This window comes from Trachurus trachurus (assembly GCF_905171665.1).
Source record: "Trachurus trachurus genome assembly, chromosome: 13".
NCBI classification, from domain to species: Eukaryota; Metazoa; Chordata; class Actinopteri; order Carangiformes; family Carangidae; genus Trachurus; species Trachurus trachurus.
The window spans coordinates 6,348,671-6,376,292 of NC_139892.1; the positions used below are offsets into that span (position 1 = coordinate 6,348,671).

General features: G+C 42.7%; 1 protein-coding gene across 1 annotated transcript in view; it reads left to right on the forward strand.

Moving 5' to 3' along the window:
• Positions 1-16,587, forward strand: part of ubash3bb (ubiquitin associated and SH3 domain containing Bb) — an 83,920-nt gene extending 67,333 nt beyond the window's left edge. The window contains exons 3-14 of the mRNA XM_083985002.1: positions 185-371; positions 4,522-4,720; positions 7,354-7,523; positions 7,617-7,825; positions 8,490-8,634; positions 9,567-9,693; positions 11,532-11,651; positions 11,757-11,849; positions 11,937-12,081; positions 13,418-13,524; positions 13,603-13,712; positions 15,837-16,587. Of these exons, the coding sequence (XP_083841128.1) occupies positions 185-371; positions 4,522-4,720; positions 7,354-7,523; positions 7,617-7,825; positions 8,490-8,634; positions 9,567-9,693; positions 11,532-11,651; positions 11,757-11,849; positions 11,937-12,081; positions 13,418-13,524; positions 13,603-13,712; positions 15,837-15,974 (1,750 nt within the window). The 3' untranslated portion in view covers positions 15,975-16,587. The remainder of the gene's footprint in view (positions 1-184; positions 372-4,521; positions 4,721-7,353; positions 7,524-7,616; positions 7,826-8,489; positions 8,635-9,566; positions 9,694-11,531; positions 11,652-11,756; positions 11,850-11,936; positions 12,082-13,417; positions 13,525-13,602; positions 13,713-15,836) is intronic.
• The last annotated feature ends 11,035 nt before the right edge of the window (positions 16,588-27,622 follow it).

Genomic DNA, 27,622 nt, shown 5'->3' on the forward strand with positions numbered 1-27,622 from the left:
TGCTCCAATTAAAAAGCAGCTGCGGGGCTCCGACGTCGCACGGCTCGGCTCGTTTACATTCAGGCCCGTTTCTTTCTTTTCAGGTTGTCTCTGAGCCACAAGGGCAGAACTCGGCTTTAAACATTAACGAGGAGAGAATAAAAGCTCCGTGTTCGTCTCCTTCTCTCTGTCTCCGTCTCCTCAGGCTCTTCTCCCACGTGGACGACCCGTTCCTGGACGACCCTCTGCCCCGGGAGTTCGTCCTGTACCTGCGGCCCAGCGGACCTCTGCAGAACCAGCTCTCACACTTCTGGCAGCAGAGCCGGGTCACGTGCGGCAAAAACAAAGCCCACAACATCTTCCCGCACATCACTCTGTGCCAGTTCTTCATGGTGAGCTTCAGGTTTCATCGCGGCCGAAGGTTAAAGGGATAGTTCACCCAAAATTCTAATTTCAATCATTATCTACTCACCCTCATGTGGACTAAGGGCTGGGAAAAGTTTCAGAGTCCTCCGTGCCTTCTCTGAGTTACAGTGGGGCTCCGTGCAGCACTGCATACATATGACGGTAGCAAACGGGGCTCACTTTTCTTCGTCCAAAAAGACACACCAAAAAACATTCAAATACCTCCATAGTGCTTGTCTGTAATGTCCCTCTTGTATTGAAGCCCCAACATTGTTCAGAAAAAAATTAAATAAGTCTATATTTTAAGCTTGTTTGTAGCGGAAGCTCCCAGCCCTGCTCTTCCTGTTCCGTCCAAATCTTGCGCGATTTGCATTGACACCCAGTTCACGGCTCCGCAAATCGCGCAAGATTCCGGCAGAGCAACACTGGGAGCTTCCGCTGGGTGAACTATCCCTTTAAAGGTCATTAAAGGTCCTGAAGACGAGACCCAGACGGAGCAAATATCAGCTGGAGTCTGTGATGATTTTGACATTTTCACATAAAGTTCAGGACCGAGGGACAGTTTTGGAAATTTAATTAAATCCTAAAAAAGTAATAATAAAAAAAAAACACTATAAAAATCTTCATTTGCACCAGTTTCATAGTTACACTTCCTTTACATGCTGCACGTCAGCAACTGTCCGGTTCCACCTTAAAAGACTCCTGCCGACTTTTTTCTTATAATCAAACACACGTCTTGTTTACACTCCAAGTTCCTCACCACAACATGTTTACGTCCACGTTGTTTACTTCACTACTTACTTCACTCCTCTGCACCGTCAACTGTCGACAAACGACAAAACAGAACAGGAACCAGCTCTTCAAAACGCTGCTGCTGTTCCACGCACGCGACTGTGGGTCCTGTCTGTTCAAATATCACGTTTTCATGTAAATTCAGACTTTATTGTTTAAATTGGTTGTTTTTCAGTGTTGTTGGACTCGCAGCTCACGTAGCTTCACCTATTTAAAGGGATACTTCACCCAAAATCGATAATTCACCAATCATCTCCTCACCGTCATGCCAAGGAAGGGTTTGGAGAACTTTCAGAGTCATCAAAACGCTTTAGGAGTTCCAGGGGGGCTGGCAACGGGTTTTCATATAATGGCGGCGGATAGAGTTCACTTTTGAATGTTCCAAAACACACACTATGAAACATCCAGATACCTCCATACTGCTCATCCTACTGACCCAAGTGTCCTGAAGCCGCCACATTGAAGAGTTGTTGGGAAAAATTAATGTGATCTCTGTTTTTAGCCTTGTTGTAGCTCCCAGTGGCTCTGTTTGTGTTTGTGCACATGCGCAAGATGTTGGTTCGTCGTTGTAAACCATTGGAAACATGGAAGAACACCAGCTAAATTTGATAAGAAGATACATAGGCCGCACTTGAATATAAGCCGCAGGTTTTCATGTTGTAACATGAGATATTTACACAGAAAAACAGTAGGGAACTATGCAAGTCCACTCGCTTTTCTGCTGTTTTGGTTATGCTCCTCTCCTCCATGTGCATTTTGTTTACAACAAAGCCGGTGTTGTGGCCCTACTGGTTTCAAGTTAACTGGTTACAGCTGCAGATGTTTTGCGCTCCCTGAGCAGATTCGTCACAAATTCACAAACATAAACAACATATTACCAGCGAGTTTCAAGCCACAATTCACATCTACCGCGGCGAATATGCTGCTGTGAGTGAGCACTAACAGTTACGTACCAGCCACATGGGAAAAAAAATAAAGTGGAGAAAAAATAATCTTCACATATTTGCGTGGGTTGGGACTCGATCTCGCTTCAGCAAAACCAATTACACCACTAACCACCTGTCTACCTCTGTGAGCCACTCAAGCTCACAGGTGACAGCCGCTTCACTGCATATCAGTCAATTACGTCACTACAGGTAACGTTTTGACTCGAGCTGATCTGAGACAACTGGTTACCATTGAAAATACACAGACAATGCCTCGGTGTTTATTGTTCTCTTTCCTCCAGTCTAATCAACATATTCAGCGCTACACTTCTCGCCGCACAACGCTACGCACCACAACAAAGCCTGTCGTGTTGAGAAAGTGATGAACTAGCTCGGAAATACTGTCAAAATACGCTCAACAATATGTAAACAAAAGCGAAACACTTGAGCCACTGCATGTGTACATGGGTGAAAAACGTACGACTTGCATTTAATCACATAACTGTATTGCGAATGTTTTGTGTACTTACATTTCTTTACACTTCTCTACAGATCTTATAAAACGCAAAGCGTATTTATTGGCGTGCATTAAAAGAAATGTCCATTTAAAGTCGCCGTGGTTCGAGGAAGAGGGGGGTGAAGTTAGCTCTGAGTCTAGCTGTTTCTGGGCTGCGGTATATGATGCGTTCAAGGGACCAGGGCAGCGTCGGACGTGAGTCGATTGTTTGGAAATGATTTATAGAATGGTCTGATGCTTTAGATTTCGTGTATGAAGTGTGACGATGATGATTTAAATTGACATGCCCGAAATAAACAAATTGATTGATTGATTGAGACCATTCTATAAATCATTTCCAAACAATCGACTCACGTCCGACGCTGCCCTGGTCCCTTGAACGCATCCTATTCACCGCAGCCCAGAAACAGCTAGACTTAGCTAACTTCACCCCCCTCTTCCTCGAACCACGGCGACTTTAAATGGACATTTCTTTTAATGCACGCCAATAAATACGCTTTGCGTTTAATAAGATCTGTAGAGAAGTGTAAAGAAATGTAAGTACACAAAACATTCGCAATACAGTTATGTGATTAAATGCAAGTCGTACGTTTTTCACCCATGTACACATGCAGTGGCTCAAGTGTTTCGCTTTTGTTTACATATTGTTGAGCGTATTTTGACAGTATTTCCGAGCTAGTTCATCACTTTCTCAACACGACAGGCTTTGTTGTGGTGCGTAGCGTTGTGCGGAGAGAAGTGTAGCGCTGAATATGTTGATTAGACTGGAGGAAAGAGAACAATAAACACCGAGGCATTGTCTGTGTATTTTCAATGGTAACCAGTTGTCTCAGATCAGCTCGAGTCAAAACGTTACATGTAGTGACGTAATTGACTGATATGCAGTGAAGCGGCTGTCACCTGTGAGCTTGAGTGGCTCACAGAGGTAGTCAGGTGGTTAGTGGTGTAATTGGTTTTGCTGAAGCGAGATCGAGTCCCGACCCACGCAAATATGTGAAGATTATTTTTTCTCCACTTTATTTTTTTTCCCATGTGGCTGGTACGTAACTGTTAGTGCTCACTCACAGCAGCATATTCGCCGCGGTAGATGTGAATTGTGGCTTGAAACTCGCTGGTAATATGTTGTTTATGTTTGTGAATTTGTGACGAATCTGCTCAGGGAGCGCAAAACATCTGCAGCTGTAACCAGTTAACTTGAAACCAGTAGGGCCACAACACCGGCGAGAAATCAATAAATGGAGCGGTGGATAACGTTACATAAAATATACGATACGTTATGGCAAAAGCAAAAAGTAGTGGCTTATAGTCCGGAAAGTACAGTACAACAAGGCTAAAAACAGAGATCAAATTAATTTTGTCCCAACAACTTTTTCATGTGGCGGCTTCAGGACACTTGGGTCAGTACAGACGAGCAGTATGGAGGTATCTGGATGTCTGTGTGTTTTGGACGATTCAAAAGTGAACTCTATCCACCGCCATTATATGACAACCCGTAGCCAGCCGGACCCCCCCTGGAACTCCTAAAGCGTTTTGATGACTCTGGAAGTTCTCCAAACCCTTCCTTGGCATGGCGGTGAGTAGATGATTGGTGAATTATCGATTTTGGGTGAAGTATCCCTTTAAGTTTATGTCAGTAATTTAGGCCAAAAATGATCCGTATCACTACAATCCCTATCTACTGACGTCCTCTGTCACAGTCTCATTATAGTTCAACACAGTTTCACAATGAACCAATCATATTTTATAGTTTCAAATGGATAAAGAAACATTTCTTTGCTGTATAAGTAATAATAACATTGATAAATAACCCAATAATCATCATTTTAACAGTTAAATAAAGACAAACATGTTGAGTATTCCCCTGTCTGATGAGGTTTTAATGTCTCCTCCCCTCTTCCCCAGTGTGCAGACCATAAAGTGGAAGCTCTGTGCGAGGCCCTCCAGGCCACCGTACAGCAGTGGCGTGGTCGGTTCCCCAGCCCGCTGCCTCTGGAGCTCTACACCTCCTCCAACTTCATCGGCCTCTTCGTGGAGGAGACGGTGGCCGACGTCCTCAAGCAGTTCGCAGCCGACTTCGCCACAGAGGCCACGAGGAAGGCAGGTAGGAACCATGCGCGGCGTTATGGGTGTGGCCTAACGAGCCTGGGCCCACCCACTTGTACAACCGGCTCATCCTTAATGACAGGGTGAACATAGTTTAGACTTTTATCTTCAATTATTAAAATTAGCATTTAAATTCAGGGTAAGGACTAAAAACCTCGTCCTCGTCCTTTAATTGTCGGTGCAAGCTATTTTTAGAACAGCGGAGCAGAGCCGTGAGTTGCTCAGAGCTACGCTACGGAGGCTCATGGGATTTCTTGGTTTCCCTCATCAAACTCATCACATACACAATCCAACAACTCCACAATGAGACAGAGTTGTTTTCGAGGCAAATGCAGAGACTGCTTGCCAAAAAACTGCCCTCGTCAGGAACACGCATCAGCTGTTTTGCATGAATTTCCCTCTAAAACAACTCTGTCTGGTAACGTTCTGTGTGGTGAATGTGCAGGTCACAACTTGTCCACCAGAGCGTTTTGGAGTTGTTGGATTGTGTATTTGATGAGTTTGATGAGGGAAACCAAGAAATACCATTAGCCTCCGTAGCGTAGCTCTGAGCAGCTCGCGGCTCTGCTCCGCCGTTCTAAAAATAGCTTGCACCGACAATTAAAGGTAACAAACCTACTGCTATGACTATAGTGATTATGGCAAAATGAACTATCCCTTTAAAATAATGTGAATGTCTGTGAATTAAAACTAAGTGGGCTACGCATTTCTAATTTGATTTGGCTTTTCGTGTATTTTATTCAGGTGTTTGTCCAGCATACAGTGGGTTCAACACATATAAGTAACAGAAGCTGGATAAACTTTTGCCAGGAGAGAGATGTGTCTGCTCTCAAGGCAATAGAGACAAACGAGTCAGGAAGGAATCATTTCCAACTCTATGTATGTGTTAGTATTAATTTCTGTATTATGTGGCGTGTACAAAATAGCACCTGGTAGGAACTACTGTAGGAACCGCTACCCACAATGCCCTGGGGGTTTGGAGGCAGCTCTGGGGGTCTAGTTGAGCGTTCAGACTCCGTCACTGCTTCATATTCACAGGTTTCAGGTCAGATTACTGAATCCCTCAGTGAGAGCGACGGCCTGATGATGTTGCAGGCTGCCGAGCGCCAGATCAGATTAGAGGCCGTTAACGCTGAGTCATGGTTCTGCTTCACAGCGACTCACCACAATCAGATCTGGAGACGTTGATGGTTGTGACTCCACTGCAGCCTCTTACACTTCTTACGAGGTTTATTATTTTAATTTTCTCACAGTGTCTTTATAGTGGCCTCAGGTGTCCGGTCCCTTCATCTCCTCTGTGAAGAATTTAGATTAAGAGAGCAATAATTAAATTTTTACCGTGTTTGGTGCAGGTTTAAACCTTTTGACTCCTTTAGTTTAGTTTAGTTTATTTATTTGTTTCATCCCTTACAGAAAAACTTCACGTTATGTTATTTTCACATGGGAAACATGTGGTTTTGGCCCAATTTTATGTGAATCACATGTGAAGATCCATGTGAAACATGTGGTTACATGGAGATCACATGGAACCTCATGTTTCACATTCAATTCAATTCAATTCAAATGTATTTATATAGCACCATATCATGCAGAAGCAGTTCAGAGTGCTTTACATATAGGACAACATATTAAGAGTAAACAGCGATAGATACACAGAAGTTCATACACACAAAGACATTTAAAGAAATGCACAGCGAAACAGAAGAGTCTTAAGTTTGGCTTTGAAGGAGCATTTCTGAGATCATGTGGTGGACTATTCCACTCTTTAGGTGCATAAATGCTAAAGGCCATGTCGCCTAATCTGGTAAAGGCTCTGGGCACATGGAGGAGATCTCTACTCTGGGATCTCTACATGGGAATTCACGTGTTAACCATGTATAGCACAATAAAGAATCAATCAATCAATCAATCAATCAATCTATCTATCTATCTATCTATCTATCTATCTATCTATCTATCTATCTATCTATCTATCTATCTATCTATCTATCTATCTATCTATCTATCTATGTGTAAAACATGTTACCACATGTGGAAAATGGGTTCACATGGGAATTCACATGTGAGTCATATAAAATTGGGCCAAAACCACGATTCCCATGTGAAAAGCACACATGTCATTTTTCATGAATCACATGTGTTCATGTGGTTTTTCTGGAAGGGATACATTGAAAAAAGAAAATGTACACAGTTTAATACAAAAAAATATGCAACTCCTGAATGACAGGTCGCAGAAAGAAGCTATAAGATTTTTCTGTAAACTGTAAACTCCAGTCCTGCAGGTATCAGTCTTTTGACAGGTTTAGATGACTGACTGGAGCTCCCAGAATAGCTTTGGCCAGGTGTCTTCAGTCAATCAATCAATCAATCAATCAATCAATCAATCAATCAATCAATCAATCAATCAATCAATCAATCAATCAATCAATCAATCAATCAATCAATCAATCAATCATGTTTATATCTGACAGTCGGCCATGACAGGACCTTGACTGGGCAGGACTCTGTGGTGGTGTTTTGTGATGGTTCATTTTGGATAAATTATTCTAAAAAGAATATAATATAATAATGAGATTATGAATTTCTTATCATTTTTTATCTCCTCCACTTCTTCTCCTTCCTCTCCTGCAGAGGTCCACGTGGAGCCTCACAAGAAGCAGCTCCACGTCACTCTGGCCTACAACTTCCCCACCGATCACCTCCCGTCTCTGGAGAAACTGGCCAAAGGCATCGAGGTGAAGCTGGGCTGTGATTGGCTGGCTGTCTTATTCTCCCGGGACATCCGCTTCGCCAACAACGAGGTAGTTTTTTTAAATTATTGTTTGCATTAATCAGACGTCGATGATGTGCTGTAAAGGTTGTGACCTCTGTGTGTGTGTGTGTCCCGTGTGCAGACCCTGAGGGTGATGTATCCCTACATGCCTCAGAACGAGGACGAGCTGGAGTTGGTCCCCGGGGACTTTGTCTTCATGTCCCCGGTGGAGCAGAGCAGCACCAGCGAGGGCTGGGTGTACGGCTCCTCGCTGGCCACCGGGCTGTCGGGCCTCCTGCCCGAGAACTACGTCAGCCTGGCCGACGAGTCCGACACCTGGGTGTTCCACGGGTCAGCACAGCGCCGCACAACCGCACAATCTCACACAACCACACAACCTCACAACCTCACCATCTCACAACCTCACACTTGGCAACCTCACATCTCACAACCTCACAACCACACACCTTGTGTTTGTGTGTTTATTCTGTGGTTTTGCTGCCTTTTATTATTATTATTTTATTATTATAGGTATTTTTTTAGTGTGCTATGTATTTATTATTATTTATTGATTTATTAGGTTGTGAGGATGAGATGAGGCCAGGGCTTAGTGCATTTCAGTGCATCAACTGTACATTGTACTTTTAATCTATTGACAAATAAACTAAACTTGAAACTTGAAACTACATGTAATACATACAGTAAATACTGTACTGCGTTTCTACAGTATTTATTTAGCAGCAGTTTTTAGCACCTGAACAACAACATGAGTTAGTGCTAATAAGGAATATTTTTTGATTTAAATGCTAAATTAAATCCTCTGAGTGTAAATCTGTAAAATCAGTAGTGAGTCAACATAAAACCAAAACTAAAACATGATTCGCCTGCGGAGCCGAACAGAGAGAGATCACACTGCAGCTGTTCCAGGTGTTCCGATCAGCCACCTGCAGACAAAGCAACACCAGGAGCTGTCACAAACCATTTATATTAGACTCCTCCTCCTCCTCCTCCTCAGCTCCCACTCGTTCTTCAGCTGTGGGCCCAGTGACAAGAGCAGTAAGGACAGAGGGATGTTTGACGGACTGCTGGACAGTCGACGCCCCGACAACACGAGTCCTGGAGACACGCCCACCCTCAGTCTGATCTGTCACCCCATGCAGGTAAATCTGACGTTAAAGGGATACGCCAACTTTTTTTTTTTCGTATCTTGCCTCACTCCCGAGTCCATGACCAGCAGATAGACACCATCCTTTCGACTGTGTGTGCAGTAACAAAGGAGATAGAGCCGTATCGCCCGTAATTAGCTTAGCTCAAACACTGGAAGTGTATAGGTAGTGTTAGCCTGCCTCCTACCCGAGCCGAAATCAGCAGTCAGAAGCTGATTTCATTTTAGCTCTAAACTCTGTAAATATATCACTTTATCAACATTTCAAACATTTTTAGGTGAGAAAGTAGCCGTTTAGATCAGCAGTGTGTCGTTAATTTGTCTAAATACCAGCTGTTTACAATTTTTGTTCGGACGAATTTGGCGCTACTCAAGCTAGCCGTTGTGACCAACGCACTTCCGGTTACTGTCACAAAATAAAACACCCATTGCCCTTTACATACAGAAAACCATGACGATAGAAGTGCTTTTACTTTGAAATAGGAAGCTAACCTACCCTTGATGTAGCTAGCTTGAACCAAAATAAACCGTCTTTGCTTGAACCCTCCGTTTTGACCGATCTCGTCCCGTTACCGGCATTTGACCGCTCAAGATGCCTTACCGGAGAGTTTTGTCAGCTCTGAGACGAAGATCGGCCCGCCGGTTTCCGTTTAGAGTTGCTGAAGAGTTTCTCTGATGACTTTAGGTGGAGGCAGGCTAACACTACCTATACACTTCCAGCGTTTGAGCTAAGCTAATTACGGGCGATACGGCTCTATCTCCCTTGTTACTGCACGCACAGTCGAAAGGATGGTGTCTATCTCCTTGTCATGGACTCGGGAGTGAGGCAAGACACGGAAAAAAAAAATGTTGGCGTATCCCTTTAAAGACTCGCAGGAGACCGTTTTCTTGAAGCTTTGTGATTTATCAAAGTGTTTCAACCTGCAGCAGGTCCTGCGGATCAGCGCCGGTCACTCTCGACAGTCTAAGCGGACTTTGTTTGTGTGTCGGCACGGAGAGCGGATGGACGTGGTGTTTGGTAAACACTGGCTGTCGCTCTGCTCCGACAGCAAAGGTGAGTTCATCCAGGAGGAGCGTTATGGGATGTCGGGCTGATTGTAGCTTCAAGGTCACTTAAAGGGACATTGTGTAACTTCTCCTGTTATCTATTCATGAAAATCGATTATTTGGTTCAAAAGTCTGTTTTTCATTTAAGCAATATTACCCGAGAGGGTGTGCTTTAACGTCATTTGAGCACGACGGTGATGCGGTCAGGACCGAGGCGCTTGCGCCGAGGTCCGCAAGCATCACCGAAGTGCTCAAATTACATTTAAGCACACCCTCGAGGGTAATATTGCGATTATACAACAATTACCAACAAAATAGAGCGTATAATTAAATAAATATTCATGTTGACGGACATTTTGCTCTCAAAATTTAAAGTTTTTTGCGAGTGTGCTTCCCGTTTCCATGGAAATAAATGGGGTCTGACTAATAACTGAAACACAATCAGTCACGTCAGTAGACTCCTATGTGTAATGGAACCTAGTTCACCTCTACAGCAAATAGTCCGAACCTTAGTAACGACCTAGCAACAAATGATTTTCTAGTCCCAGATGAGTGAACTCTGAGCTGACGTTCATGTTTTAACCTTAACGCGGTCTCGGACTTTCCCGAACTAAATCAACACTGCACAAACTCGCCCAAGTTATAACAAAGATGCCGTTTTTTTCCTTTCACATACAACCGAAAACTCTGCATGTAAATAGCGCCGTGTCGCCGACACACAGCTGATAGAGAAAGCCAGATTATTTAAAAGCCCAAAAGGCGCAAGCGAGAGAGAGGGAGAGAGAGAAACATACAGGTAATCACCTCCGTTTTATCCAATGAAATATTCAGCTCCAGGCCATATTTTAAAAAACATATTCACCGCGATCACAACTCATGTCTCTCCGACTTTGTAACGTTACACACATGGGAGGGAGACAATCCTCTCGGCTGTAACGGGGAAGTTTACAATATATTAACAAAAATTAATAATAAATATTGTTCTATAAATGTGACTTTGGCAGCTGTCAGGAACAACCTACAGGAGGTCAATGTAGTTTGTGATTTATTTTCACGAGTAATAAATGACGTTTCTGAAAATAAAAGGGGGAAAAATCCATGTTGCCATGGAGATGTGTAAACAACATGACATGGCGAAGTAATATTTTCAGTGATGAGTCAGCCGTGCTGTAATGCTGATTTGAGCACGTTCTAAATGTCTTATTGACCAATCAGATTGCTTGGTCGGAACTACTTGTTGTATAATATTCAGTAATCCCCCCCATCAACAAACTGAAGTGTTCCTTTCAGCTCTGAATTAGCCGTTCATATCATTCATATCTCCATGGAGCGGGTAAGCTCGGTGCTGGCTGCCATGTGGTGTCGCCATGTTTTTACGTTCAGTGGCAGCGTGACGGTAGGAAACCACGGAAACTCAGCGGAGACACCGGAGCTGTCGGCTCAGGTCGAGGTGGCGTCTGTGAAAAGTTACCGCGGTAACGCAGTGAGGAGGAATGATGGAGCGTTACACAACATATTGTCACGTGTATTGTTTTGCCTCATGCTGAAGGACCACTTGTTTACATAGAGGCTTGTTTATGCCGTTACCTGCAGCGGCTGTCGTCCGTCTGCCCAATTTCACGTGAATGCAGCATGAAAAATACCATTGAGTTGCTTGAGATATACAACCACAACGCTAGATGTGTACCTTTAACTTATCCCCACTGCAGCGTTTCTGAGTGTAGATCTGAGGGTGTGTTTGTCTTTTAGTTACTTATCTTTATTTTCTTGCATTTTGATTAAATAAATGAGACAAATGAAAACAAAAACAAAAAGAAAGGAGTTTGTGTCTTTGTTTTCCTGCAGGTAGATACGTGCGCTCCAACCTGAACATGCCTCCCAGTTTGCCCCTGTGGGGGGGGCAGAGAGACTACGACATGGACACGCCCCTCACTGTGTTTGGGTCCACACAGGCTCGAGTCATCGGTACGTCACCTGGACGGGTGTCAGTGATGTGGTTCAGAGGACTGAGGGGAAGTCCAGTGTGTTGTTAATGAAACGTGTGTGTGTGTGTGTGTGTGTGTTACCCAGGTGAGGCCCTGTTAGAGAGCAACACAGTGATAGACTTTGTGTACTGCTCTCCATCCCTGCGCTGCGTTCAGACGGCTCAGAACATCCTGAAAGGTAAAAACACACTCCAACCACGGAGACGCTCACTTAAGTAAAACTCTTCTTCATTATAGTTTGTTGTGTGTATGTGTGTGTGTGCAGGTCTGCAGCAGGACAGTAAACTGAAGGTGCGGGTGGAGCCCGGCCTCTTTGAATGGACCAAGTGGGTTTCTGGGAACTCGCTGCCGGCCTGGATCCCCCCCTCCGACCTGGCTGCAGCTCACTTCAGTGTGGACACGATGTACAGGTGAGAGACTGCAAAAACTCAAAATCTTATTATTATAAGAATATTTGTCTTATTTCTTGTCAAAATGTCTCATTTCTAGTCACAACTAATCTCTTTCCACTTTAAATAAGACTCATCACCTAAAAATCAACTTGTTTTTAGATCATTTTCACTTGTTTCAAACTATTTTTCACTTGAAATAAGTAGAAAAATCTGCCAGTGAAAGCAAGTGTTTTGTGCTCGTAATAAGAAAGAAAAACTTGCTCCACTATCAGATTTTTCTACTTATTTCAAGTGAAAATCTGCTTGAAAGAAGTAAAAAGTGTCTAAAAACAAGCTACTTTTTATGTGATGAGTCTTATAATGAGATTTGTTTTGACTAGAAATGACATTTTGACTAGAAATAAGACAAATATTCTTGGTAAGATATTTGAGTTTTTGCAGTGGACTGACCACACACTCAGTACGTTTTCATGCAGACGGCCACATCGATCTCTGCTCTCAGCTCCAATGAAGCGTCTCCTCAGAGTTTTGTCCTCGTCCCAGTTCACATGCAACAGGGAAAATCTAATAAGTGACGGTGTCTCCTCCTCAACACTAGGTGGCGATACGTGTCGTATCAGCGGGTTAATACAGACGACTTTCTTCCAGTAAAAAAATGGATATAATAATTTACAGGTCTCAACTTCAGTTCCCGGTCTGGGCTGAAAATACAAAGGACTCTGGTCGGGTCGGACATCTTTTTTTTAAACACAACAGCTCAGGTGCTTTTTTTTTGGCCAGCTTCAGGTGGCTTCTCTGTTCACTTTGTGTCAACTCTACTGTTGCATTGTCCAGTTTCGGTCAGATTTAGGTGTAAACATGCAGAAGGAAATCGGTTTCCAAACGCATCATCTGGGCGTCGGAGTTGGAGAAGTCCAGTCTTAGTCGGACTAACTCAGTACATTTACATGACAGTTGAAAAAAACAAATTATAGCCTTAATCCGTCTATAACTGAACAACTGAAGTTCATGAATGAGTGTCTGTGTGTAATCTGTGTTTAATCCATCAGGTAAACATGTAAACATCTTGTCTCAGTGTCATTGATAAACGTCATAAATACTCTGTTAATGTGATCAGACTGTTTCTGCTTCACTTTACTGTAAAAGAACTGACGTTGTTGATTATTTTGATCAGATCTTATAAAGAGTTCATTTGCTGCTTCCCAAAAAGTGATGATGATGAAGTGGAGTCACATGTTGTCAGTCTCAATGGGACTAACCTGGCTGAATAAAGGCTCAATAAATAAATAAAATAGATTTACAGTGTGTGTTTGTACAGTGTTCAGTTGTGTTTACCCTGTCTTGTTGTTTTCAGACCTCTGATCCCCGTCAGTAAACTCACTGTGTCTGAGTCCTACGAGAACTACATGAGCCGGAGTTACCAGGTGACCAAAGACATCCTGTCGGACTGTAAAAACACTGGTGAGACACACACACACAGATACATGTTGTAGAGTGTGTGTAGGAGAGGTTTGACTCCTCTGTGTTTCCTCTCTGTAGGAAACAACGTGTTGATCGTCGCCCACGCTTCGTCCCTGGAGGCGTGTACGCGGCAGCTGCAGGGCCGCGGCCCGCAGAGCGCCAAGGACTTCATCCAAGTGGTCAGAAAGGTCGGTTCACTGCACCTCTCCTCTTTGTCTTCTGTAGGTTTCACTGCTCCATCCCTCCATCCTCGCCTCCGTCTGGTTTCCTCTGGATGTGCAGAGACTCGGGCGTGAGCTCTGAAAACTCCAGAGACCTGAAGCATCCGCTCGTATAAATGAAAGAAAAACAGACGGCTTTGTTCAAATGTTTAAAGTGATATGCCAACATTTTTTTTCGTGTCTTGCCTCACTCCCGAGTCCATGACCAGCAGATAGACACCATCCTTTCGACTGTGCGTGCAGTAACAAGGGAGATAGAGCCGTATCGCCCGTAATTAGCTGAGCTCAAACACTGGAAGTGTATAGGTAGTGTTAGCCTACCTCCTACCCGAGCCGAAATCAGCAGTCAGAAGCTGATTTCATTTTAGCTCTAAACTCTGTAAATATATCACTTTATCAACATTTCAAACATTTTTAGGCGAGAAAGTAGCCGTTTAGATCAGCAGTGTGTCGTTAATTTGTCTAAATACCAGCTGTTTACAATTTTGTTCGGACGAATTCGGCGCTCCTCAAGCTAGCCGTTGTGACCAACGCACTTCCGGTTACTTTCACAAAATAAAACACCCGTTGCCCTTTACATACAGAAAACCATGACGATAGAATTTTAAATTTTGAACCCTCCGTTTTGACCGATCTCGTCCCGTTACCGGCATTTGAAAACATGAAACACGTGAAATTGTAGGTCACATTGTAGCCACTAGGTGGAAGCATCGTACTGAGATGCAGCTCAAAAGATTTTGGGGTAATTCCACGTTTGACCACAACGTTGCTGCAATGGAGAGTGGCGCTGTTCATAGGCCATAGGTACTTCATTTGCAGCTGTGGTCGAGAGAGCTAGAGAGTGGATGGAGAGAGGGACCGCTACGCCGGTCAATCAGATCAATGTTTTTTTTTTTTATTGTTTCACAGTGGTTACAGTAGCCTACGTTCAACAGGATCAGTGGTTCTCAGCCTTTTGGGGGTCCCCTGCATATTTTTGGGCTGGGTGGCTCCAAGTTTGAGTAGTTTGAGTTCTGCAAGTTCTGGTGAATGTAACAATCCACTCACAGCCCACGACCGCTACGTCCGTGCCAGCAGCCTGGACCCGATGCTGCTGGACTCACGAGCGGAGCAGTAATGCACATCTGTCAGCAGCTGCTCTTGAAGGGACAGATTAGATGCTGATTTTGTTAACAGTGACTTTGTTGCATCCAAACATTTAGCATATCTGTCGGGTGCTGTCTCTTATCCGGTACAAAGTGGGAGATGACAGAACTACTTTAATCGAGGGAAAGCTACATTGTTGCGAGTCGATCTCCGGCCGGCGTGTGCACATGCACTAAGCCTGTGAATATTCTCATTTGTCCCGGACTCCCGGTCATAGTTATCTCAAGGAAATTTAAATCGAATGCAACTGGACTTGGTTATTTGTCTAACTTGTCTAATTTGTCTAACTTGTAATCCAAGAGGCTGAAGCCTCTTGGATTACAGTTGCATTCGATTCTAGTTGCATTCGTTCATTCATGAGAAATCATCCAGCTACACTCTCAGTCAAACAAGGTGGGGGATGAACACTACTGTACAGTAGTTGGCTCATTTTAAAAACACACCGGCAGCATCGCCCACTGAGTTAATTAACTGCTGTGTAGAAAACCACGCTGTGGTCCGTAATCGCGGTGCAGATGGGTGTGTTTGGAGCTGACAAGAGGATCGATAAAAGAGAGTGAGACGTATAGCTGCCGTCGTTACATTTTTCTCATTGAAAAACTATACTGTATTATTATTATATTGCATTCCCCATTCCTGCACTGCTCCGTGCTGCTCTCTTATGGAGGCGATCTGCTGCTCACAGATGCCACCTGGCGGTTGTTTGGGCACATTGCAGCTTCTGGTGAAAACACAATTACTCCTCCACAAAAAATCCGCGTGAGCCTCCCGTGACTCACGCGTGAATCTCGCGTGAAACCGTCCAAATGAAACTAGTACCCACTGTAAGTGATTGCTGTCGGAAGATATAACTATTTAAGACTTATGTTAACACAAATATATCACTTACTTCTGCTTTAATGTCTGAAGCTCTAACTCATGATCTGCCCCCCTCCCCCCCTGCAGATCCCCTACCTGGGCTTCTGTTCCTGTGAGGAGCAGGGCGACACGGGGGTGTGGCAGTTAGTGGACCCTCCCATCCTCCCCCTCACACATGGACCAAACCACACCTTCGACTGGAGGGAGGCGCTGCTGCAAGAATGATGTCGGCCTGATCTGAACCCCCCCCCCATGCCCCCTCCCCCACAGACTGCAGCAGCACCGTCCAGAGACCAGCGGACTCCATCAGCCTGTGGAGTCGAGTCCCAGTCTGTGAACTGGTTTCATCAGTGACTCATCGAAACTCATTGCGTTATTATTATTATTTTATTTTATTTTTTTGTGAGGGAGGGGCCGGTTGGGGCCGTTGGATGCGTTCACTGACATTCAGCTCAACCATGCTTTAATCTTGTCAAAGTCCGGTCTCAGGAGGTTTCTGTGAAATGAGCATCAGCTCTGCGTCGGCTGAAGGAAAACAGAGCGTGTTCAGTTTTTAGCTTTTATCTCAGAAGGCTCAGGTTGTGTTTGTGTTTCACCACGTGCTTGTTTTCCTCCGGCTCAGTTCAGGCCTCAATCTGGCCCAAATAATACTACAACAACACGACTGTCAGATGCTGCTTCCACATTTGAACCAACTCTGACGCAAACACAGAAAATCTTCCATCTGTTTGTCAGAAATGAAGGAGGACGGCCAGAACCTGGACCAGACCGGGGCCAAGAACCAAGAGAACCAATATTGGGTTTCATGATTATTGGCTTTTAAAAAGGACACTGCAAAAACTCTAAATCTTACCAAGAATATTTGTCTTATTTCTTGTCAAAATGTCTAATTTCATGTCAAAACTAATCTCATTATACTTAAAGCAGATATCAGTGGAATGTTTTTGTTAATATAAGTCCTAAATAGTCCTATTTTCCGTCAGCAATCACTTACATGAAGTATTTCAGCCTAAACACGAGTCTCTCCGTCACTCTGCTCTGCTGTAACCCGAGGAGAAAATTTTCCTTGTGGGATACAAGTGTTATCCAATGAGGAGAGAGAACGGCATGAAGGGCTGTGTGTGCAGCCAAGGGATGCGCGTGAATGTGGTGACGTAGCACGAGGACCAATTGATGCCTGACAAGGGCGGGGGCTGCTAACTCATGGTGCGTTCAAAGAAACTCGTACTTTGTGTTTTTCCTTCCTGTGAAGTCATACCAGTTCGATCTGGTACGAGTTCACGGGTCGGAAGTTACGAGTGGCCGTTATAGGGAACTTTCACAGACAACAGGATGGTAAAAACACGAGCTACGGGTTACCTGGAACGCTACCAAGTCGTAGTTGTGACTTGAAGCTGTAACTTACGGTTTCAAAAGCCTGCCTTGAACGCAGCATTAGCCGAAACGGCCGTGAAGCTGATATCTGCTTTAAAATAAGACTCTTCACATAAAAAGTAGCTTGTTTTTGGACACTTTTTACTTCTTTCAAGCATATTTTCACTTGAAATAAGTAGAAGAATCTGATAGTGGAGCAAGTTTTTCTTTCTTATTACAAACACGGAAAACTTGCTTTCACTGGCAGATTTTTCTACTTATTTCAAATGAAATGTGTTTGAAACAAGTGAAAATTATCTAGAAACAAGTTAATTCTTAATGTGATGGGTCTTATTTTAAGTGGAAAGAGATTAGACTAGAAATGAGACATTTTGACAAGAAATAAGACAAATATTCTTTGAAAGATTTTGAGTTTTTGCAGTGGAGGCCTACAATTAGCCTGTGTTGATTTTTTTTTTTTTTTTATTCATTGAATTTAATTTAAAAAGTTAAGTGTTAGGAAAGAGTTATACTTTTGATTTTTTTGCTTTTCAAAACAGTTTGACCATCGTTCATTCATCCAGTCGTTTTATTTCCTGGTTTCACTTTGAACTAGCAGCAACAGTTTCAGGTTGAATTATCAAAACGTTTGTGCTCATTTCACAAAATCGACTGAGACCGTCGAGTGTTCAGAATCTGTAATAATCAGAGTATTACATAACCCATATACGCCACGTTTTGTCCTGCTTCAGTAACCGAGGGGGACGAGGACGTCGACCAATCATCACGTCTCCTGTCGTCTCCAATCCGGCGCCACATGTAGCACATTTATATACAGTACAGCTGTGTCACAAATCTAACATCTGCAACTGTAACAGCACAACCTGCACTATTGACAATCATACAGTAGCTTCTTGATTCTGGTCCAGCGACGTTCAGAGTCTGTGTATCGTGATATGTTGTTCAGGGGTTCAGAGTAGCTGTAAATAATCATATTTTGGAGAGATATAAAAAAAAAAAAATAGTCTTCCAATTTTATTTCTATTTATTTATAAACATTTCTTTCAGATGTTACAAAGCAAAAAAATATATATGATGATAATAATAATAATAGTAAAAATAATAAAAGAGGATCATCGCTTTTAACAGCATGTAAGAATTTATCTCAGGTGTTGACGTGTGTTTTTGCAGCTTTGAAAACTGTTGTGTTGATTGAGTGACTGTGTTGTTGTGAGTGCCTCATGGAATTAAAGAGATGAACTGATCAACTGAGTCGTAGCTACAGAGGAAGAAGAAGAAGAAGAAGACGGAGGAGTGAGCTCCATCTGCTGCATCACACCGGTCAACCTCAGCTTCCTAACATCTGCATGTTTTTCATTTTATTGTAAAACATTTTTTACTTTTTATTCTGAAAATCTGAACTTCCTGTCAGATGTTTTAGAGGTTTTTTCGCCCCTGTCTTGTCAGCTCACATTAAATCATGTGGCTGTTAGCAGAGGGGGATCGTCACCACCAACAACAGACCATAATAACAAACCATAAGTAAAAAATATAAAAATTTTAAAGGTACATTGTGTAGGAATTACTCCCATCTAGCGTTGCGGTTGTATATCGCAAGCAACTCACTCGTATTTTTCATGCTGCATTCACGTGAAATTGGGCAGACGTCAGCATGAGACAAAACAATACATACATGTGACAATATGTTGTCACGGCGATGTTGTATTGTTTACCCGACCCACGTTTTACCGGCTTTCTCTGGACTTCTGTGACTAAAATGACATCTGGTTTGTTAGCGACGGCCGTCTGTCCGACTGCAGGTGAATGCAGCATCACTGTAACGCTCCATTCCTCCTCACTGCGTTACCGCGGTGACTTTTCACAGACGCCACCTCCACCTGAGCCGACAGCTCCGGTGTCTCCGCTGAGTTTCCGTGGTTTCCTACCGTCACGCTGCCACTGAATGTAAAAACATGGCGACACCACATGGCAGCAGCACCGAGCTTACCCGCTCCATGTAGATATGAATGATATGAACGGCTAATTCAGAGCTGAAAGGAACACTTCACTTTGTTGATGGGGGGGGTTACTGATTAATGAAAAACAGACTTTTGAACCAAATAATCGATTTTCGTGAATAGATAACAGGAGAAGTTACACAATGTCCCTTTAAACATCCAAATAATTTGCCCTGGTTCAGCCGACGTCTAGATGCACACAATTTTGGTAACCCTTTAATTTACAGGCTGTTAATTACGTGATAATGTCAAGAAATAGCCAAGAAACAACAAGTAATGGCATGGTAATGTGGAAAAAATAGCCTAGAAATAACAGTCAATTTCATGTCATGTTTTTCAATAAAGGCAAAAGATTACACATGCTTTTCCTGCTTTTTCCCCACCAAGTCGTTGCAATTGACCAATATTTTTGGGCTATTTCTATGATCTATCAATTGTCATTTCTTGGCTCAACATTACTATGAAATTGACCGTTATTTCTAGCCTATTTCTTGACATTATCATGTAATTAGTGACCTGTAAATTAAAGGGTTAGACAGCCCAAATTGAGATGTTCAGACTACACAAATACTATTGTATGAATGAGGAAACACATGCAGTCTTTATTTGTCATTTTAGATGTTTAGAAAGGCCAAACATTCAGTCTGTCACCTTAAATCACTTCAGTTGTGCAGTTTTAAAGTACAATCATGATCATTTATCCCTTAAAACAAAGACAGAAAGACTCAAGTAGACTTGTTTTGATTAAAAGGAAATTTCAATGTGTTAATTCAGACTGATCCACAGTTCAAACATCGAAACTCTTCTTATGTAAAAACTCAGTATAGCTTCATGCTAACGTCCTGTTCTCACGTAGCATTTCACAGTATTTTTATCACATTTGTAAAATATGTTTATTCACATTGTTGCTGGGAGTTTGATCAACGCCACTCTGGGCACTAAATATGAGGCTAGAGCTAGTTAGCATTTATCTTACTTTGATAGCCTAGTTTTCAAACATTGCTCATGTAAAACAACTATTTTTATTACATTTTTAGTTTCTGTGAATGAATCTGTAGATCAATGAGTTTTACAGGTGGTTTTTACCTTTCATAATTTTATTTTTTTCTCAGTGGGTCTTGACTTTTGCCAGATCACTTTACACTCAGTGCATTTTCATGAGTGACACTGAATGTACCTACACCTTTTATTTGTTTACAAGAAAACATTGATTTCTCTGCACAAATGTGAATCAGCATATTTCTGATAATGTCATAAAATCCTGAAAAACCAAAGCAATGTGAACAAAACTTTTACAAATTCACCATTCCTCATCCACAAATTAATTCAGGAAAAAAATAAAACATAAACTTATTAATTTACTGGGGTATAAAAAACATGCATACCATATAATGCTTCTTTTCAATGAACACATCCAGTCCAGGTAAATGTGAGTTGGAGCAGCAGAGTGGAGAGAGCCATGTGAAGGACACACAGGAAGAAGCCATGTTGTTCATTTATCATCTGAACATATCCACAAACCTGCAGAAATTAATTTAAAGTTCCTCTATGTTGAAAACAACATTTGTTTTTTGGTTTATAATTAAATATTTTAAAGGATAAAGATGTGTTTTTTTTAATTATCATTCATTATATTCATTATATTTATAAATTCTGTCATTCTGTGTGGTGTTTGGCTTCACTGTGTGTTCAAAGGGGTTGAATGGAACAAAAGCATCCGTTTTATTTGATCCATATAGCAATAATATGATAAAACAACAGGTGTGCAGACTATTTATCCATCTGCGACGACTATAAAAGAGAAAAACTGAATAAAAAATCCTACATCCAGTTTTATTCTGCCCCATGAGTGAATCAACACTCAGAAATAACAATTATATAATATAATATAAAAACCATGACTGGTTTTAGTAGGCTAGTGGTGAGGACCAACTACTGACAATGTTTAGAGATTATTGATCATGATTTTAAAAGAGTTTGTTTCTTTATTCCTGTCAGAATTACAGTTTGCAGAGCTGCTCATGCACTACAAACGTTATAAAGTGAATGAGGAGCTAAATATCAGTAAACTGTCCTCCACTGAATCAAAGTGAGAACCTCAGGAGCGAGGTGAAGGTCAGATTCTTACAGAAAACCAACATCAATTCAAACTTCTTCACTGATGTTTGGCCCAAACTCCCATGTCTCCATCATGTCTCTGTGGATGGAACAGTGAATCCGTCGTCAGTTCTATCTCTAAAGATTCAAATTTAAATGTTTGAATTTGAAATAAAAATGGAGAATCGCAGCAGAACTGGACTGAAGGAGTTTGTCTGCTGGAGGACAGGATGTCTGCAGGTGACAACAACCTGCAGGACGTTCTCTCTGAGGCCTCGGCCGTCCAGGTGAGTGACACATGAAAACAAATGTTTACATCTCTTAAAGGGATAGTTCAACATTTTTGGCAAATTGGCCCATTGCCATAATCGCTATAGTCATAATAGCAACAGGTTCGTTACCTTTAATTGTCGGTGCAAGCTATTTTTAGAACGGCAGAGCGGAGCGGCAGGTGCTCAGAGCTACATTATGATGGCTAATAGAATTTCTTTATTTTCCTCATCAAACTCATCAAATACACAATCCAACAACTCCAAAACGCTTTTGTGGACAAGTAGTGACCTGCACATTCACCACGCTATGAGATAATAACACAACGTTACCAGACAGAGTTGTTTTAGAGGGAAATACAGAGACTGCTTGATGAAAAACTGTCCTTGAAGGCAACGCGCATCAGCAGTTTTGCATGAATTTCCCAGTTTTTCATCAAGCAGTCTCTGTATTTCCCTCTAAAACAACTCTGTCTGGTAACGTTGTGTTATAATCTCATAGTGTGGTGAATGTGCAGGTCACAACTTGTCCACCAGAGCGTTGTGGAGTTGTTGGATTGTGTATTTGATGAGTTTGATGAGGGAAACCAAGAAATCCCATGAGCCTCCGTAGCGTAGCTCTGAGCAGCTCGTGGCTCTGCTCCGCCGTTCTAAAAATAGCTTGCACCGACAATTAAAGGTAACGAACCTACTGCTATGGCTATAGGGATTATGGCAATGGGCCAATTTGCCAAAATGTTGAACTATCCCTTTAACTGTGGACAATTAGGTAAAGTAAAGTGTGCTTTTATTTATCCCACAGTGGGGAAATTCACAGCAGCAGTACATAGTACATACAAATATATTCACATACAGTGCACACAGTAGTGGACTGGTAAAAAAAAAATGAATATAAGACAAACAAGATACAGAGAGATGCAAAAGATATAAAAATATATAGGACGATCAGTATTGACAGAGTTTTTTTTATGTTGTCCTGTGTGTGTGGTTACAGGTGCATGCTGGGTAAACCTGGTCCAGGAGGACCTGCTACACCATCATGTCTGAGATTGAGGAGGTGACCGTGGAGCCGGTGAGATGGCCGATCGCTCCGGACGGATACATCCCCAACTCTACGATCAGGAGCTGGTCGAGAGGGGGGCGGAGCCTCGGCGTGGTCAAAGGCTGGGATGACATCTGCTTTCCAGAGGACTACAGCAGCGATGAAGATGACAGCGGAAGAGTCTTCTGGTTGGGAAACTCTGATGATGACGAGGACGAGGAGGAAATTACATTCAGGGTGAAAAGGAAGAGGAAAGAAGAGGATGATGGGAAAGACCGAGGAGGTGAGATGGGAAGTGAGGATGAGAACGAAATGGAGCTGGAGGAGGAGAAGAAAGACGAGATGAAGAGACGTTTCCCCCCGAAACGGCCCCTTGACCTTCAGACAACGACTCAGCGGAACCACGAGGTCGGAAAAATAAGACAAGAAGCTGGTCCCACCTACAGCTCAAGAACGTTGGAGAACATCATGTCAGTGTTTAAACTGAGTTACTCTTTGTATCTATTCACACTTTTCCTCCACAAATCTCCATAAAGACTGAATTTCCTTCTATTCCAGCCCGACCTCCTCTCATGGAAACAGACCTGAACCAAGAGAAGACGTGAAGGTTCCTGAAGTCGTCACATCTCCACCGCAGTATCGACCAGAACCACGGAGAACGTCCAGTTTCATTCCTGGTACCAACAAACAGCGTGGGGCAAGTTAACGTTAATGTTTCCCTTTTTTCCTTTCTGTAACATTTTTCTTTTTCTGTTTCTACAGAACCTCCAGAGCCTCTGGTTCAACGTCCTGTGGCGACCACCGATCGTTTCATCCCCAAGCAAAGTTACTGTCGTCAACAGGACCCTGTGCAGGAACTCCCTCGGCCTCAAGCAAGAGACACTCGTATCAAGAAAAGTCAGTTATTTTCTGATAATATTAAGTTTTCTCTTGGTCCAGACATTAGCTGTGTTCGAAATCATCCACTCATTCACTCACTCCCTATCCACTACATCATGTATATGATATAGCGCACTACATCATGTACACAGTGTAGGGGGGGTCATACTATGTTCCCACAGCCCTATGTTCCCACATTTCTAACTTTTGTTGTCACTGAAAATTAGGCCCTATCTTCCCACAGCCCTTTGGTCCCACCTTTGGTTGGGTTTAGGCAATGAAGAAAAGAGTTGGTTAAGTTTAGTAAAAAAGACCAGGTAGAGGCTAGACAGGCCAGATAGAGTCCAGATAGGTAGAGAGAGTCCAGTGGGAACATAGGGCTGTGGGAACATAGGCACGCTCCCGTGTAGGGAACGACGGGAGGAGAATTCGGACACTACACGGTAATTTTTTGAACGTGGTAGCGTCAGCAGATGCGCCAGGTATTAGCGTACTGTGACGGAAGCAGACACGGCGAGAATCATGTAAACAAACCATGGATGTATAAAACAAACCGGACACATAAAAATAAAATAAGAAAAATCGGACACTTGCGGGAACACTTGAGGATGTGATTCTGTGTGGTTGTGTTTCTCGGACAATAAACTGTTGAAATATCGGAAGTTTGGTTTGGTCAACTACTGTTGTGTGTCCCGACCGTGAGCCGTAACAGCTCTGTGGCTATTAGCTTAGCTCGTTAGCTTGTATTTACTACATATTCTACTACAGTTTCTTAATTAGATTGATTTAATGCTGCCTGTTATTGTTGGGATGCTGCTGCCCAACTCCTGCTCCTCGGGCGAGGCAAACGGAGCGAAGGTAAATACGTCTGAAGAGTTTTTCGGTAAATTGCCTAAATAAATAGTAGCTAACATGCTAATTAGCTTCCTCTTCTTCTCTGGCAAAACCCGGAGCATTGCACTGTGGGATACATACGGGAGTAGAAAGTAGTGTACGTCGCTTGTTCACTCAATTTTGAGGTGCATTGTGAGTGTTTTCTCGTCCACTGCATAGTGGATGAAATTAATCGCGGAGAATTCGAACAACACTACAAAATGGCGAACACACTATATAGTTAGTGCACAACATCCGTGATAGGGGGCGATTTCGAACACAGCTTTTGTGTCTGAGTTGTGAACTCCTGTTTCCACAGCTGCAAAACCCAGGTTCACCGCTGGTCCACCAACTGCAGAGCCCCGAGACTGGACCCCTCAGCATCAGGAGTCTGAACCGTCCATCCCAGAGGATCCTCAACCCCAACCAGACCCCGATCCCCCTGAAGATAAAAGGTTCCTCTTGTCTGCAGCCAAGTATGACAATGTGGTAGACTGCGACTATGCGTGTCTTGATTCAAAAGTCTTGAGGGTCTACAAGGACAGAAACAGAAACATGTCACGACGTGGAAAACTCTCTCAGCCGCCCAACGCTCCAAAGGTCATCAGATACACCGCGGGCGTGCGTCTGGTCGACGGCCTGAGGAATGCTTCCGCCAGGGCAAAGTCATCTACCGTTCAAACTCGGCCCAACAGGGTCCGCCATCCCAACGGTGGTCGCCGCCGCCTTCTACGTCCCGACTCTGCACAATCTGTCCAAACATTCACTTACTCCGAAGACCAAATGGACCTCGAGCCAGAACCAGAACTCACCTCCCTCCAAGGTTTCTGTCCAGCGAGTCAGGCCACGACAAACCCTCCTGTCACTGTGAAACCTTCCAACGTTGAACAACTGGTGGCGTCCATGACCGCGGTCCAGCTCGGCCAGGTACCAGCGCCTCAGCCGGTGGTTCGGAGGATTGAGATGAAAGAAACCCAGGCGCTAAGCCCCGCCCACTTTCACTATCTGATCCTACTGGCCTCCCAGCGCAACGTCTTCGCCCTGGATCCCTGTGGGGAGACGCCGCACGGGAACATGCAGGTCGACTGGATGGCGTTGACTTGTTGCTCGTAAGCTTGTTGACAAAAACAACAGCCACTTGTATGTTACATAGCAACAAGTTACCAGTTGCTAACCAAGTTTCATCATGAAGTTAAACAATAAAATCCTCAGTTCGCCAACATCTCGCTCATTTGAGGTCATCTCATGAACGCCAGCAGCACCGTCCAGGAAGGTGTCGACTGCTGTGATCCAAACTGGAATATCTCAATTAATGTGAAATTTAAAAGTGCACTGCAAAAACTCAAAATCTTTCCAAGAATATTTGTCTTCTTTCTTGTCAAAATGTCTAATTTCTAGTCAAAACTAATCTTGTTTCACTTAAAATAAAGTAAATAAAACTCATCACCTAAAAATGTACTTGTTTTGAGATAATTTTCATTCGTGTCAAATTAATTTTCACTTGAAATAAGTAGAAAAATCTGCCAGTGAAAGCAGGTTTTTTGTGCTTGTAATAAGAAAGAAAAACTTGCTCCACTATCAGATTTTTCTACTTATTTCAAGTGAAAATGTGATTGAAATAAGTAAAAAGTGTCTAAAAACAAGCTACTTTTTAATGTGATGAGTCTTATTTGAAGTATAATGAGATTTGTTTTGACTAGAAATGACATTTTGACTAGAAATAAGACAAATATTCTTGGTAAGATTTTGAGTTTTTACAGTGTGTCAATCTATTGGCTCAACTACAGGGTGTAGACTTGGTACAACCTGGACAAGTCGCCAGTCTAACTGTCGCCAATCGAATCTAGTGTCACGATCAAGTCAAAATGTCAATGTGCTTTGGTTTTTTGATCAAAAATTATTGACACTGGACCTGTGGTGCAGTGGTTTGGAGGTTCTGGGTTTGATCTCCATGCCTTTCTGTGTGGAGTTGATCTGATCTCAGTGGGTTCTCCTTGGGTTCTCTAGCAAATCAGGTTTATTGACGACTCTAAAGGTGTGAATATGAGGTTGTTGGTTTCTATACACTGCCCGTCCCTCCCAAAAAAGTCACACACTCTAATATTTCGTTGGACCGCGTTTAGCTTTGATTACAGCATGCATTTGCTGTGGCATCGTTTCAATAAGCTTCTGCAATGTCACAACATTTATTTCCGTCCAAAGTTGCATTTATTTTTCAAACACTCTCAGTGGGGTCACACTGGACCACATTTCTTCCTTGAAGATGATAGATAGATAGATAGATAGATAGATAGATAGATAGATAGATAGATAGATAGATAGATAGATAGATAGATAGATAGATAGATAGATAGATAGATAGATAGATAGATAGATAGATAGATAGATAGATAGATAGATAGATAGATACTTTATTCATCCCTAAAGGGAAATCCACATTAGTCAGGCAGCTAAAAATGACACAAAACATGAACACAAAAACATGTTAAGAAGTACTGTAACATAACCATTGTATGATGGTGCCCCCATATCCTTTCAGTCTTTAATAATGCTTAGATGTTTTATTTGCTTGATGCCAATAATTTGACCCTTCAGAAACAGATTAACATCTTCTCCACGACCACAGGATGAGTCTTCTGACATGGTTGTTTAAGAAATGAGACTGCATCAGTCAGGGTTGAATAAGTTGTTGCCAGTTGTAACATAATCATCCGTGCAGTAATTATCTAATGGGAAGCTCTGACCTATTAGCTTAGTTAAATCTAAGTAATGACTTTTTGTTTGGACGGGCAGTGTATCTGCCCTGTGATAGACTAGCGATCTACCCAGGGTGTAAACCTGCCCTCGCCCTATGTCAGCTGTGATAGACTCCATCTCCAATGACCCTAAACAGACGAGTGCTATAGCCAATGGGTGGATGAGATGGAACCAAGCACCATTAGAGCACTGGAAAAGAGAGTAACGGCACGCATTGGTCCAATGGAAGCGCCTCCTGATGGGGGAATATGGGTATTGCAAAAGCGCCCAAGAACTGACAACTCTGCATTGTCGGTGAATGAGCAAGTGTGGTATTTTCAATAATTTAAGGAGATTTATAGATCACCCACATTAATAGCATCATTGAGGATCCTTTACAGATAAACATTAACACATATGCTAGTAAAAAACAACAACAAAAAAAACAGTTGTATACATTAATGTTTCAATCTACATTTTGTAATAAATAAATAATAAGTATAATTTGATATGACCAAGACACCTAAAAACAAAAACACGGCCGTTTACTCCCTTACCACGGGAGTCAACCGTGGTGTCGTTACTCTCTTTTCCAGTGCTCTAAGC